The sequence below is a fragment of the Nipponia nippon genome, unplaced genomic scaffold (genome assembly GCF_047370975.1).
Source record: "Nipponia nippon isolate SJK-2023a ecotype South Korea unplaced genomic scaffold, ASM4737097v1 scaffold_5, whole genome shotgun sequence".
Taxonomy (NCBI): Eukaryota; Metazoa; Chordata; class Aves; order Pelecaniformes; family Threskiornithidae; genus Nipponia; species Nipponia nippon.
The window spans coordinates 71,831,362-71,847,107 of record NW_028262369.1 but is presented as its reverse complement, the minus strand read 5'-3'; the positions used below and the strand labels follow the sequence as shown (position 1 = coordinate 71,847,107).

Genomic DNA, 15,746 nt, shown 5'->3' with positions numbered 1-15,746 from the left:
GTGGAAAGCTCCTTGAAGTGTTGAGGGTTAATACTCTCTGCTCTTAATTTCAAATTCCAGATAAATATGGTTTCAGCTTTGATCCTATCTGGACTAATTCTTTGTCACTGTGCTAATTAATTCAGCATGCTGCAGAAAAGATGCTAATTTGGGCATCAAAGAAATAAACGGGTGGGGGGAGGTTGTGTTTAATCAGAGTTGTTAAAAAGATAAGTTTTACTCCCATTAGACTGGATCTGGAAGCTCAGTCAGTCTAGCTCCAGCAGCCTGATACAGTAAATTAAAAAAAAAAAAAAAAAAGGCACTTGTTCACTTAATGTTGACACAACAGGAGCAACATATATTGGTGTTAATAATGTGGATTTCTTTACATTTGCATTTTCTACATAACCTTCTCATTTCCTGCTGACCATAACCAGTTTAACCCTGATCGCAGCATTAGAATAATGTGAATTATCTCCCAAAGTAATTTGAAGATGGCTAAATTTGAGGATACTCACATTCATGAAGTTTAGCTACACTTGCAAAACAGTTGTAGCACAGGATATTTCAACAAATTGTCGTGTGCCTCCACTGATATAAGAAGTCAGAGGTTAGGCCATTTTTCCCTTTTCATGGGAGCTATTTTTGATTGCCTAAGCTGGCCTGTTGTTCGCTACAGAAAGCTGCTGCTCTTGCTGCCTGCCTCTCGCTTGGTGCTGCCCTGGGAGGGAGCCCCAGCAGGTGGGAGAGCAGGCGGGCACCAGGCTAGCTGTGTAACTCTTTCTTGCAAGCAAGCCTCACCAAATCTAGCTAAAAGTGGATATTTTTTTTCTTTACCTTTCCAAATCCCTTTCCAACTTCCCAAACGGTATTGGTGTCACACATGGCACTGCGTGGCCCAGCAGTGGCATTCCCATTTTACCCTTCCTCTCCCTTTCCCCAGAGTTGGAGGCGCTACCTGCCCAGGAGCAGGGAGCAGAAGGGGCTGAAGTAGCCCTCTCCTGTGTTCATCATCTTATCAGGGCTTTTTTCTCACCCTGCCAAAGCAAGGAGGCTGGGTCAAAACCTTCTTCTAGGCAAGGCTTTGTCATGAGGAGGTCTTGCTGCAGTAGGTCTCGTACACTGGGGCATCTTGATGTCACTGGCGCTAAATCCTCTAGAGAGGGAATGGGATCCGCTCGCTGGGAGCAGGGGGCTGGCAGTGGGGCAAGGAAACGACATGCTCGCCCCCGTGGCTCACAGGCCCCCACGCAGAGCTGCCCTTTTACCAGAAGTTTCTCTCATGTCATGGAGGTACTTTCAACGTTCTTGGATACTGGTGAAGATTTGAACAGTGTTGCCCTTGCTGGGTGTGCTCTGTTCTCAAAGTGTCGAAACCTGTTTTACCAAAACATGTTCTCTTTCTGTAGTTTTTTTCAGCTGTTGCAAAGCTCTTGCTCCCACTGGTGTAATACTCAATGGCATACTTCTGCCCAATAAGTAAACATTTAATAACAAACCTTTCAGGTATTTAGAGAGCCACTAAAAATGTAAAAGATGTATTTCATTAATGCTGCTATTAACATAAATGTAAAATGAGCCTGGCCTGTAATCACCAACCAGTCTGACTCACTAAGGATCTTTATGGCAATGTTTAATACTCTGTAAAAGTGTATGTATGAAAGTGATTAATCAAAGCACAGCGCTGCTTCTAGAGTATTTCTTCTGCTGTAAAGCCGAGTGATAAAATAACTTAAAACACACGGCAGTAGTGGCAGTTAATAAGCTTTTTATAGTCCCTGTGTGGACCTGAAAATCATACCTTATTAGTATCTTTATCTTTCTTGCTCACTCATTCATTCTTACTCACATTTAAATTTAATTTTAAGGGTTATTTCTAGTCTTTCATAAGGGAGCTGCTTTAATAATCTCAGCATTTTTCCCCATTTGCTGTGAAATGACTAGGAGCCAGAGCTTTTCTTATATGTACTTTACAAATCATTCTGGTTTTTTACAGATCATTTCTGGAGATGTCAAGATTTTATGACATTGTTAGGCTTTGTATCTTGCTTGACTGTGTCATGGGCCCTTATAATTATTTCCCCGCAGATGTTTGCAATTCCATTATGTACCCTGTTAGCTGCAGTGACACCTACTGATCTAGGCAACTGAATTATCTAAGAAATCCAAATTGTTGAATTTAGTCAGCAAGCTGCTTAGGGTTCCACCCACCAGATGTTTCTCCTGCTTAGAAGTCTGGGACTTTATAGACCTGCCTGCTTTTTAATCCTTGAAGCAAATATCAACACATTTGAGATCTGGAAGCTCACGGCTCCACACGGAAAAGAAGTGTTGCCATGACCACAGCTTTAGGTCTTGTATAGAAGATGTTTATTCAAAGTATAACAGAGCAGGCCTATAGAAGGATTGTTTTATTTTTTATCCCTTGGAAGTCTTGAAAAGAAGCATACCTATGCTTTAATGTTATAGCTGATAGAATGGTAATAAATACTGCAAGAAGACAACACACATTTGGTATTCAGAGACTTCATTTATTTAATGCTTCTAAGGAGAAAAATTGTAGTTATTTGCAGGACACCCTTTGAAATTAATAGAAATAGGATGGTTCCTCAGTCTTGCACTTCGTGTTTTCAACTGTTGTGTATGGGCTTTTCCCATAAGGATGAAGTGCTCAGAGGTCTGATCACATAAAGAAAATCCCTTTATGCTTTTGTTTACAGGAGGACTATGCTCTGAGTAGGTGGAATATTAATTTTCTCAATTGAAAAGTATACTAAGGTTATTAGGGCTTTAACTTCTTTAACAGTACTTCCCAGGCATTTACAGTGGATAATCAGAGAACTGGGGCAGTCACTCAACCTGGGAAGATGTGGATTTATTTCCTTATTGTCATTATGATTATAAGTGGCTTCGTTTGACATAAATTGATTATAGATTAATATAGAACGAGAGAATGCAGCCGATCCATTTGTTTTCAGGTCTTCTAGTTATATTTCTGCTTTTGCTACGTAAGGCTTTCAGAGTAACAATTCCATCAGATATTAAGTTGAAGAGAATTTTGCTGTGCACAGTACAGCAAAACAGGCCTTTCAAAAATTCGCGTGCCATACATTTTTTTCATTTAATGTTTTTATTCTTCTGACAATAGTATTAATATGGAAGGCAGATTTTACCACAATCCAATTATTTGTTGCCTGGAGAACTGGAAACTTCATATCCTAAAGCCATTCCGTTTTCATATAATTTTAATATGGATTTGATTAATTCCATAGTATAATTCTGACAATAGATTTTATCCTGTCGTTGTTGAAATCATTGGAGGGGGCCTCACGTTGATATCAATGAGAAGATGATCAAACCCAGTTGGGCAGCAAGTACTCCTTTTTTTTTTTTTTTTTTTTTTCCCTATAAGCAGTAGAGAACCATTAAGTCTGTAGTGCACAAGGCCATGTAAAATTACAAGGGGTGCAAGTTAATTTTATCATCAGAAGCCCATGGCAATTAGAATGCATCAGTGAGCAGACCATAAATTTTAGGACAGGGTGTATAAATTCAGGCAGAGATGATACTGGGTTTTTTGTGGTTTAATGCTGTCTATTATCTATTGCTTGTCTTAAGCGTTAAATTTTTGCTGCTTTTATTTTGTAATGTTTCTGTAAGATTTTTGTTGAGCTGAAAAACGTATTACAATAATAATAAAAGAGAATGGATTTTTATTGTATAGCAATGTGCAAAAGAGGCCAAAAGTCTGAACGTTTCCCTAGCCTTGAGCTATATGCTGTATAGTTAGTGTAACAGGTAAAAATTGTAAGCCTGCACAAATCCCATCTGAAGCCAAAAATAGGGAAAAAACAAAGTTGTTTTCATCAAGACCAACTCACTATTCCCAATTTATAATTACACTGGAACTTGCCAACTTTATGGCAAGAGCAGCTCTACCAGCAAACAGCACTATTTTTGCTGAGAGTTGTCATGTTGGCAGTTATTACAATCAAAATTGTCGCTTTATTTTATTTAAAATGTATTTCCCCAGTAAGCAAGAAATAATACCTAGACTTGAAAGGGATGTACGTTAAAGATTTTTTTACATTTCTCTTGAGTATGCAACGTATCCAACTTCAACTCCCTGCAGCAATACAAAATGCCCAAGAATAATGTTTTCAAAATCAATACACACTACACTCAAATATGAGACTCCACAAACCCATAATTGAAACTGTGGGAGAAAAGCAGGCAGCCTGAATATAAACAAAGTACCAGAGTTGGATTATGACCAAGATGCAGGTGCTAATACGGCCTCTCTTGAGAAAACTGCCATGAGACCTTCCCAGCATCGGCAAGTGTTCAAAAGCAGGGGCATTTCAGGTGCAGCCTGCTGGTGCTCATCCCCAGGCGATTTATTGTTTGGCTGCCTGACATCTCTGTAGAGAGCAATATATGCAGAGTTTCATCTGACTTTTCTTTTTCACCTGGTTCATTTCCTATCTTGTGAGCCCTTCTCACTTTGTATCTTCTCACTCTGTAGGTACAACCTCTGTCTCTCCCTTGTGTTTCCCATCTGCTGCGTTCACTGCCACCATCACCCTCTGATGGGGTTTGTGGCTCCACAGTCTCTTGGGACTGCTAAAACTACGAGAGCAGCAGTGCAATCGGTGTGCTGCTCTGAACTCGGGAAAAGCAAAAGCATGGAAAGTATCTGCTGTCTTTCTGGAAGCACTGAAATGAGTAGGGACCATAAAAAAAGAATTAAAGATTGTTTGTGGATGAGGTATATGTATGTTTTGATCAAAGGATCCCTCAAAGAATGTAAGACGCCATCTGTCTCTATTGCCACACATAAGAAAAAGGAAGAGAAAACCATGCACTGAGGTATGACTCTTCCTACTCCCCAGCACAGTCCATGACAAAGCCATGATAAAGCATCTCCTGTTATTACCTGTAGTATTTGCCCTTCCTCTCATTAGCACCACATGCTACATGTCTGTCTCTCGTGCCCATCATTCTCCTTCTAACCAGTTCTTATTGTCTGGAAGACTTGCTGCAGAATCCCTAAGAACTTCATTTGACCACAAGCTCAGAATTATTGATTAAATTCAAAAAAATTTGGATCATTAACTTATGAGCCTGACAGAGTATTTGCAAGATTTCTGCTTTGGTCAGAGGAGAAACCTAAAGTCAATGATTTACAGCTTAAGTATATGCACGGTAGTTCAGGTATTCCACTTGAGGCAGTTTGGGCTGACATGAAAAATAAAAAGGGTAAAAGAAGGATCACCAAGGCAATGCTGCAGACTTTCACAGAAGAGTTTGCAGTTTTGAGTCGGAGTAATTAGTTTGCAATATGGTATATTTAATGAAGAAATTACTTTTACATTGTTGTCATGCATACAAGGACACATTAATTTGCATGGGAAGACACAGATTGATCATTTACTTACTTGTGGAACTAAGAATTTCAAGTCGGGGAAGAGGAGGGGAGATTTTTATACTTTTTGGCCCATAATTCATGAACGTATTTGACATACTTGACCCCAGTATTCTGTCTAGCTCCATCAGAAATGAAATGTAGCTCCCTAGTTCAGTCACCTTTTATAGGCTGCGTAAAGCAGACTTATGTTATGCATATTTGTACAGTGTATAGAACAGTGGGACCCCCCGAACTGATTGGGGTCTCTGGAGGACTTTCCCAGCATAAATATTACATGATAGCGTATTACTAGGCAGAAAGAAAAACCCAGAAGTACTTTAAAAAAGAGCTTTTATGAGCTGTCTAGTTTTGTACTCTCAGAACATAGCAAGATTTTGTTCTTTCCAATTGCATCCTCATTTAAACAAAGAACAAATCCTTAAATTAAGGCCAGACATGAATGAGAGAAAATAGTTACCGGTAAGAGCAGGACACATGGTCCAGTCTGGCTGCTGGACAACAGCCACTGCGGATTACTTTCAGAGAGCTGTCCTGTGGTAAGAAGAACCTTTAGCTGCTTTAAAATGTGCTGTATTAATAGTCCAGCCCTGCAGTGCCTTGCATTGTAGGTTTGGTGGGGCTTTTCAACTTTGTCTCAAGCAATAGCTTTTGAAAGTACAGGGTCCAAATCAATTTGTAACTAGTCCTTCCTATTGCATATGGCCCATTTAATACTGGTAAATTATTTTGCAACGTGGGAAATTTATGAGTGACTAAGATAAAAAACTCACAGTGTTTTGATTGGCTAATATTTCTGTGTTTTATGATAGATAAGTACTGTTTTTTCTTCTAGTAATTATTTTCTCCTGACTCCTTCCTTGATATCTTAAACAGATTTGGAAAGAAAAAAGAAGATAAAAGTGGGAAAACAGATCAGAAGGGGAATGCAAAGCAAGGCATACTTAAAGAGGAGGAGCTGGAGAAAATGAAAGATGAACGTGAAAGGTGAGTAAATGGTGGCAGCATCTTTGTTCATCAGATGAAGAACTTCAAAGCAAGGGATTGCTTGAAGGGACAGCCAGCCAGCCTGGCTGGAGATGTCCCAGACCATGCCTGCTGGCAGTCGGGTCCAGGCAACGCAGAGCTTTAGGCAAATCTCCTGGCCGAGTCGGGGCTGCTGTATGACAGGAGCTTGTCTGTCTCCTGCAGTTTCTGTGCACTTCACTGTGGTAGCTGCTATTCAGATCCCAACTTCTGCTAAGCTGATGAAGAGCAGTTCCTTCAAAACCTGTTTCACCTCTGCCGATTCCCAAGACCAGCTGACTTAGTAATTTTTTTTCTCTACTTCTCTAAAGCAAGATGTCCTGGTTTCAACTGGGATAGAGTTAATTTTCTTCCTAGTAGCTGGTGTAGTGCTGTGTTTTGGATTTAGTATGAGCGTAATGTTGATAACACACTGATGTTTTAGTTGTTGCTAAGTAGTGCTTACACCAGTCAAGGGCTTTTCAGCTTCTCATGCTCTGCCAGGTGCACAAGAAGCTGGGAAGGAGCACAGCCAGGACAGCTGACCCAGACTGGCCAAAAGGCTATTCCATACCATATGGCGTCATGCTCAGTATATAAAGCTGGGGGAAGAAGAAGGAAGGGGTGGGGGGGCGCGTTCAGAGTGATGATGTTTGTCTTCCCAAGTAACCATTACTCTTGATGGAGCCCTGCTTTCCTGGAGATGCCTGCCAATGGCAAGTAATGAATGAATCCCTTGTTTTGCTTTGCTTGCGTGCGCAGCTTTTGCTTTACCTATTAAACTGTCTTTATCTCAATCCGCGAGTTTTCTCACTTTTACTCTTCCGATTCTCTCCCCCATCCCACCAGGGTGGGGGGAGTGAGTGAGTGGCTGTGTGGTGCTTAGCTGCTAGCTGGGGTTAAGCCACGACAAAGAACCTCCTCCCTTCTCTCCTGACAGCCTCTGCTGTGTTTTCCAGCACTTCAGACCTCTTTGGCTTCAGCTGGCTGTGTCATCAAATGGTAGTCTTTCTACGTAGGTATGTTCTTTTCTGCACAGCATTTGCTGTTTAGCCACATGTTGCAGAAACATCTACTCAACAAATCCTGAGTACGCTAAGAGACACCAGGAAGAATGCAGGTTCAAATGGTTGAAAGCAGTCTGAAGAGGCAGGGGTCTGCAAGCAGTGGGGTGGGTGAGATAGGCAAGGCAAGAAGCTGGGTGTGTGCCAGCTGTGAGTTCCCATATTTCTGAGGTAAGGCTCTGAGACTGAAATGAAAGGAACCACTAATGTGAATAAGCCCAGTTCTCTCTCTTGCTCATAAAATACTCATGCCCAATCTTAGTAACTTTGTTATCTTTCCAGACAAAGAGAATTTATAGTTTTCTGCTTTCCCCCATGTCTTCCCTTCAGGAACTGGGGACAGTTTGTAAGTGCTGACAAGGCTTAGCAAACTCCTCTCTCCCCTTCCCTTACTCATCCAGAAGTACTTCATGATATGCTGAAGAAGGTCTTTGTTTCCCTCTGATGGCTGCTATCAGAAAAGTTAAAGAGCCTATACTTGCTGGGTCTGAAGAGGTGTCTGCAGTTGCTGTAAAACTTTCCAAGTTGTAGTAATATGGGTTGTCAGAGCATAGGGAAAGCTTTCAGAAGTCTCTTTCCCTCACTGGAGCATCTTGCTCCTGGGAGATGGGATGGAAGCAGATATGGTTCCTTTTGGGCAGGCAGGGTCTTTCCACATGGGCCAGCCTTTGTGGTGCTGGTCAGTGCCCAGGGAAAAGATGCCCTGCTTTCATTCAAGTCATGCAGTGCGTGGTCAGCCGTTTAAGTGGTAGCTAGCGGGTTTGATGGGGAAAAGAAATAAATCCAAACTCCAACCTTTGAAGTCTGCTGCTCATATTTAGTGTGCGGTCAGCCATATAAGTGGTAGCTACCGGGTTTGATGGGGAAAAGAAATAAATCCAAACCCCAACCCTTGAAGTCTGCTGCTAATATTTACCGTTTTAAAAGCTAGTAAGGTATCCAGTTGCTACAGTGCTGCTACTGGATATGCTTAGCCAGTGTTTAAGTATTTAGTTCATCTAAGTTAAGTAATGTCAGGAGAAACTTTGTACCATTTGTTTTAAAATTTCTGTGCCGTGTCCTTGATTTTGCCAGATTGATGAGTGCCTTTATTTTAAACTGCTGACTCCCAATTTGGGTACTGGCAATTTGAGAGGTATGTGTCCTTCATTTTAAAGAAGCCAGTGTCTTTTATTAGGATCCTGGCAAGCTATGAAGCATGTATCCCATCTGTTAAAGGGCCAGTGTCATTTACTAAAATGTTGGCAGGCTGCAAGGAATGAACCCTTCTGTCTAGAGGTCTAACGTTCCAATTGGACACAAGATAATTGTTCTTAATATTTCTGTAGCGTTGTATGCTTTTTTTTTTTTAAATTACAGTCACTGATTGACAGTAACTTGGTAAGGCTGCATTAGAAACGGGAGCTCAGTGTCTTCATCATTCTGGTTTCTCTAGTAATGATTTAAGTTTTGACCTGGAAGAGTTTGAGACTGAAATGGAGAACAGCAGGTGTGTTGAGAAGTGGATGAACCAAGATGATATTTTTAACTCACTTATTTGATTCTTCTTCTATAATGCGCAAGAATAGAAATAATCACCCTATTTTTTATCAGGTAATACAGCTTATATGTTTGGGGCATTAACATGAAAAAATAAAGATTAAAAAAATAGAAGAGGAGCAAAGAAATTTTCCCTATGTTATAGCCAAAGCAATGCAACACATGCTGTAAAAACAAGCAATTCGCTTCAACTTTCTAAATGAAGTAAGAGCATGGCTATACGTGTTTGCCCACATAAGACTATCTGCAGGCTGACTATTGAACTCTTCTTGGGTTGACCGTAAAATGAAAGAGAATTTATCTTTCCTAGAGGAAAATTGTATAAGGAAGCTAGTTCTCATATATGGGTAAGAACTGTTTGGGAAATTGATTAAAATCAGTGGAAGGAAACATTACCTGACTTTATGGTAATTCAGTCCTTTTGCTTAGTTGTTGACTGTTCACCTGGTGATGATGCTCAGTAAGAAGGTAAAGACAAGTTTTATAGCTCTGTCCCAAGATTTAGTAATTCTATAATGTAATTCAAGTCCAAGATTTTAATGCACATATTGGCAAAGAAAACCTTGTGGCACATCCACACCATAGATCATCTGCTTCTATGACTTCACTAGCTGCAATCCTGCATACTTGGTCTCATATTTATAAAACCAAGCTTCACTGAAGCTTACTAGAACATAGGCGGATTTTCAAATCTGTTCGTGTTGAGAGTGAAATGGGTATATGTTAAAACTACTAGGGATATAGTAGTAGAACAGACTACAAAACTGTTGATAGAAATGTAACATGTTTTGTCCTGATACCTGTGAACAAATCCTGTATTTAACAGCTTGAACAAAATACAAATTGCTTTTCTAACACTTAACCTTTTTAGAATTAACTTAAACACACACCTAATTTTACCTTTTAGAGATTAGCTGTATAAGTAATTCTTGTTCAGATCCTCAATCCAATAATTACAATATTAAAGTCAATTTTTCTGCTTAAACTTCAGTTTTCTTAAATGCTGACTGCTTAAATATTTCAGGATCTGTCATACTATGATTTTTCATCTGACAGTTTTTTTCAAAGGCTGAGCTGTCCATGTTGGATGCTAGTGGAAGAGGTCAGAGTAGTTGATTTTTGGGCTGGGTGTGACAGGATTAATGATCAAGTGCATTTCAGCATCTTAGCAGCTGTGGACCTCGCATGGTTTTGGATGTTGGTTTTGCATGCAATATATGCTTGGCAGCTCTCCAAAAAACAGAATACTGTTCCAAGATCTCAGCTGAGAAATATTTTTCAGTAGGAAGTGCATTTCCAGTTTACAGGAGTAGGCCATCTCTCGGAGTTTTTGATTGGTGTTGGATAGGTGCAATAATATCTCACAAAATTCCAGGGATAGGCCTTCTGTAAAGGATGCAGCCTTCTTCCAGCAATTTTGACAAGATTTACAGACATGCAGAAAAGTCAGATGTGTTCACCGCACAATTATGGGTTGGCTGTGCAGTACAAACTCAGTGACTCTGGCTCTGACTGGAAACATCAGCTCTTATGTAGGTGTGCTGCATGAGCCTAAGTCCATCATGCTCAGAATAGGTTGGATTTCCTTCTTGCACAGAGGAGGAATTGTACAGTGCATGTGCAACAAGTCTGGCACATCCAGAATGTGTTAGAGCTAGTAGGCGTATGCAGACAGAGTATACAGCACTCACTCTGTAGTGCAGATGCTTCTCAAAAAGATTGGACTTGGTTGCCCATTGGTCCTCAACATAGATTTGCCTGGCAACCCCTTTTATGGGCCGCCAAGTTTCAGGTTTGAACCTTAAAAAGTGACAATAAATTCAGTATTTCTCTAACCTAGTAATTCCATTCCCCATTGTCCTACTCTCAGTTTTCAGTACAGCTCTCTGTGCTGCCTTGTAGCTGCAGTTCTCTGAAGCAGCTCCACATCCTGCACTGAAATGCTGACATCGTTATTTTTTTCACTTCTTGTATTCCCTAGCAGTTCTCACCAAGATCAAGGTCTCATTGTGCTCGTTGCTGTTAGGGAAGCTTGGGCCTGACCCTAAGCACTACAGTTGAGGCAGAAGAGAGAAAATCTGGCAGGAAAAAAAAAAAGCGTCCTGTGGGTGGGAATCTGACATGCAGGCCGTGCAGCTGCTTGTCCAGGTTCCTAAAAAGTCCCTGTCAGGCTGGGAATTTGTTCCAGACCTCAGCCCCAGGCCTCCTTTCGTTTCAAAGTCAGTATTTTATTATATGACTCTTCTGCAGGCTTCAACTGGTTAACTGGAACTTAGGATGTTAGGCATTCCTTGTTTAGTAATAGCCTTATCTGTGTCCAATTGAATGTGAAGTCAGCACCTCCTCTAAATACCACTGTTTTCTTCTTCTCCCCCTACCTCCCTTAGCTTTCCCTGTGCTACAGCGATGCAATGTCGCTGAAACCGGACTGGAGAAAGTCAGAAGTTCATGACATAGTTCAGGAGGACAGATTTAACTGGTGATCTAGTTCTCTGAGGTGGTGGTTTGTCCTTCCTGACACAAGTCAAGTGGTTCATTGGACTGAGGCCCTATTTTAAATAAACTCATCATTTTGTTCATGCTTCAAAGAGTTTGTCTGTAATAAAGCATGTGCTCCAAAGGTCTAGAATCTGCCCATAAAAGGAAAAAGCAAATGCTATGTCTGAGGTTTATTTTGATCAAGCTGACTCAAATCTGTATTTTTAGTGTGTTCTGTATAAATTACTCAGAATTTATCATTTTAACAACAAGATGTGTTCTGTATAAATCACTCAGAATTTATCATTTTAACAACAAGATGTGTTCTGTATAAATTACTCAGAATTTATCGTTTTAACAACAAGATGTTCACTACATTATTAAATAGTGGAAGAGATCCTCTCTTTTCTTTCCCTCAAAACAAGATTTCTCTTCCTCCCTTCCTCCATCTTTTTCCCACTTGTTTGGGCGTGCTTTTTAATTTTCTAACGTTTGAAAATCATTGTAAAACAAACTAGATAAATACATTGGGCACTTGAGTTTTACATGTACTAATTTGTTTGCCTTTCAAATGCAAATAAAGTGACTATCAATTGAAAGAAAACTATTTTTTCCTGTTTGTTTAGGATTATTTTACTGGACTATTCCTGCTGAGACCAAAGTCTCTCTTCCAGCAGAGTTGAACATTTCCTTGACATTAGAGTAAATTTCACAAAATGAAGCGCCTTGTTGAAAACAGGGTGATTTTTAAAAGTAGCATACGAGCTGGTGAATAAAGAGGCACTATATGTAAAAAATAATACTCTGCACGTGTTCGTAGTAGTGGTTTGTTGTTTTGTTAAAACAGTCTTGGTTTTGTAGTCCTCATTGGAATTAAGTGAGGATTTTTTTTTAATCGTATTATGTTTTTGAGTAGAGTGCTAGAGAAGCAGAAGGAACATCTGGCCCTTGTTTTCTGAACGTCTGAACTGAATGCTTAAGTTACAGTGAATCTCAAATTTGGGTAAAAATAAATGGTTTCAGTTTTTATATTAAAGACTGAATTTCCTTTACTTTTCAGAAACCTTCCAGCAATTGAAAAGAGCTTCTCTCTTGTCTTATCAGCTCTGATGCTTGTTGCCTGTTCCCATAGTTAAAAAAATCAATACATATGTTTTTGATATTTGGCAAACAGAGGTTTAATTTTGCAGCTGCAAGATCCCTGTACGAAGGGAATGCATCTTACAGAAACAACATTTAGAAGCCACTTATATATGAGAGAATACTTGTGAGTGAAACTCCATTCCATTTCTGTCAGCATTTGTTTCATTATATTTAATTACAGACAATTTGTATGTTACTGGAAATCAAAATGAAAACAAGAATGGCTGTATGCAGTGTGGCAGTATCATGGAAAAGCCAAATTGTTTTGAATCAAAAGTTGAAACTCTGATTGTTACAAAAACTAAAGTATGATATTTGAATGTGTGGTACATCTTAGAGCGCATTCATCCATACACATATTGTTACCGACCCCGTGTAGCTTTTGTGCCTGTGTTATCCACTTGCCAAGTCTAAAAGTGTTCTTATGGCTGTTTATAGTGCATATTGATCTCTGATAAAATGTTGGTAATTGCTCTTCTCACCATTAAGCTCTGTGCTAAACCACATGTTTTTGGGACTCCTGAGCTTGTGCATCATTATTTATTAAGGGTTAATCCAACATGGTGTATCTGTTCATTGAGTATTCCTGACTTTGCAGCACAGCTAGGTCCTGTGGTTTAGGCAAAATAAAGTGTTGGATGTGATCCCAGTTTTAATACTCCCAATTTATTATAACCATTGAACCCTGATCAGATCACAGATTGGATTGGATCCCAGTTTTTTAAATGTCCCAATTTATTGCTGGCTTGCAACCCTGATAAGAATACATATTTGATTAAGGCTTCAGTTTTCAAAAATTCCAGTTAATTACTTTTAGATTCTTATTAGATCATAGCCGTGTAGTATGGTATGTTGAAGTTATGAAAAAATTACTGGATGATGTTGCACAGGTCAAGGTCATAGTTTCATTTTGTGCTGACAGTATGAAGTTATCAGATTTCTGTTTATTACTGTGGCAGCACTTGCACTGGACAGGAGGACAGATTAATCCCAACCCATTGATTCTGAATGATTCTCATTTTAGATCTGCTGCTGCTCTGCATACCAGAACATGTAATAAAAGCCTACCACTGAACATTGAGAGATTGGTGTTTGCTTATGAGTAGCTGACGTAGACGGTTCTCACCTACCTTTCACAGGCTGTGATGTGGCATTTAGAACCAAACAGCAATTTTTGAGCTGCTTCATGTGGCTAATCCACTGCTGGAGGACATTTTTACGACAACATTAGGCTGAGAGTTGATCCCAGATTGTCCTAGCTCAAGAATATTAAGAATTGAGGATAGCAGAATGGCACATGGAATTGGCCTTTTTCTTTAACTATCACAGTACTATTCCAGGTGTCAGAGACTGCTGGAAATAGCACTTTCTGGGTGTCGTAGCCATACCCTCTAAATTTAAGCATCCAAATTCTCATCCAAGCCATATAGCGTCCTTGGTTTGCCCTTCATTGAGGCACTGGTTTCACTTTGCTCTGGAGACCAGTTTTCACAAGCCGTGCCACCTGCCCACCTAAAAGGTCAGAGCAGGTCAGGGGCAATGGTCTGGCTCTTCGTTGCATAAATGGGCCAATGTGTGGTTCTTTTTTGTATATATGGGAGTTTTATTACTTGATGTTTTTTTAAAATGGCACTTTAAAACAGAAATAGTGCCATTAGAAACTTTTACAGGCCAAACTAATACAGAGAAACTAACCAGGGTACTAGCTGACCTGGGTAGTAGAGTACTTTCTGGGAGACAGACTAATCTGGCCTAGGGATTTCTTTGATGCAGTACCGAATGTAGGTCAGCTCTTGCCTACCCCAAAATCAATAAAGGCATAAGAATGACTTGGAAGCTGCATTTCATTCCTTGCCCTTCCATATGTGATCTATGACAGTCTATCATAAATCTTTGCCATGCACTTTGAAGCAATGCCACAGCACAGAATTCCTGTTCTCGCTCCCTTACCAACGGGGAAAAAAATGAGAATACAACTCGTGGGGATAGACAGTCAGGCAGGAAATCAGTTTGTGTGTGTAATTCTCCATAGTGAGCTTAAACCAAAATAACTGAAAGTCTTAAAGCTTTGTCTGTTTAGTCAAAGCTGAGTTTTGCTTTCTAATCTAGGACTGTTAATTAGAAACAACCTGTGAATCCTAGACTAACAGATGGAGACTGTTCCTGTTCTTGAACAGAGAGATTCTGTTCAATAGGTTCCAGGTTCAATGTCATATGTGTAGAATAAAGAAATGTGCATGGAATATCCTATCACATGGAGCTAGGCTTGCTCCTTCCACTACTTGGATTTCATTCAAATGAAGGCATAATGTTTATGCGGTTGCAGAGATGGTTGTGTGAACTAATGAGGTCTCAGTAGCTAGGTGGAGCTGCGAGTATCCGTGCAGGATGTGTTCCCAGAATACCCACTTACTGAAGGAGGAGGCCTCGGGGACTGAGTAGGTGTCAGCCTTCCTGGGGCTGTTCTAAGCTATGTTACTTCAGGTGGTTGTGGATGGTGGGTTTTCATGAGGTGTTAAATTAATGTTGTGTCTTCCCGTGGTCATTACAGTGTCTCTGGTATTTTTCTTAAGACAGTGTTACAATCCTCAGTGTTTTTGACTGATATCTACTACAGCAATTGCTGGAGCTGAGCTGGTCAGTGGCAATGAATCAGTTCATAGACTGATGTCTCTGTCTCCCCATGGTTTTTCTGCAGGTATCCTGCAGTTACTTTGTTCACTGTTTATCTGATAACTTCTCTGAAATAATTTGCTTGATGTCTTGGTCGGAGAGGTGAATCTGTGACTTTGACTGCAATTGGTATTGTTTCTATTCCTGACATTAAGTTCCCAATGACTAAAATATAAGCAAAGTCAAATTTTGCTTTCTAGGAGTATTCTGTTATTTTGATTCTCTTTTCATGATTGATTGTTCCAAATGTTATCAAAAGGGACTCAGGTATGATGTGCACAGCACCTTACCTATCTTTTTAATGCAGAAGTACAAATTACAGCAGCCTGAGAATTCCCTTAAATCAGTGTTGACAACTAGGCCTGCAATTTACCTATTGTCTGCAAAGTCCCTGCAGACTCAAGGCCATTTTGCAGGAGGAGCTTGGAGCTCTTAAA

At 40.0% G+C, this 15,746-nt stretch overlaps 1 protein-coding gene across 1 annotated transcript in view; it reads left to right on the top strand.

Moving 5' to 3' along the window:
• Nucleotides 1–15,746, top strand: part of PARD3B (par-3 family cell polarity regulator beta) — a 427,889-nt gene that overhangs the window by 320,121 nt on the left and 92,022 nt on the right. Inside the window, exon 19 of the mRNA XM_087732270.1 lies at nucleotides 6,284–6,394. Within this exon, the coding sequence (XP_087588396.1) occupies nucleotides 6,284–6,394 (111 nt within the window). The remainder of the gene's footprint in view (nucleotides 1–6,283; nucleotides 6,395–15,746) is intronic.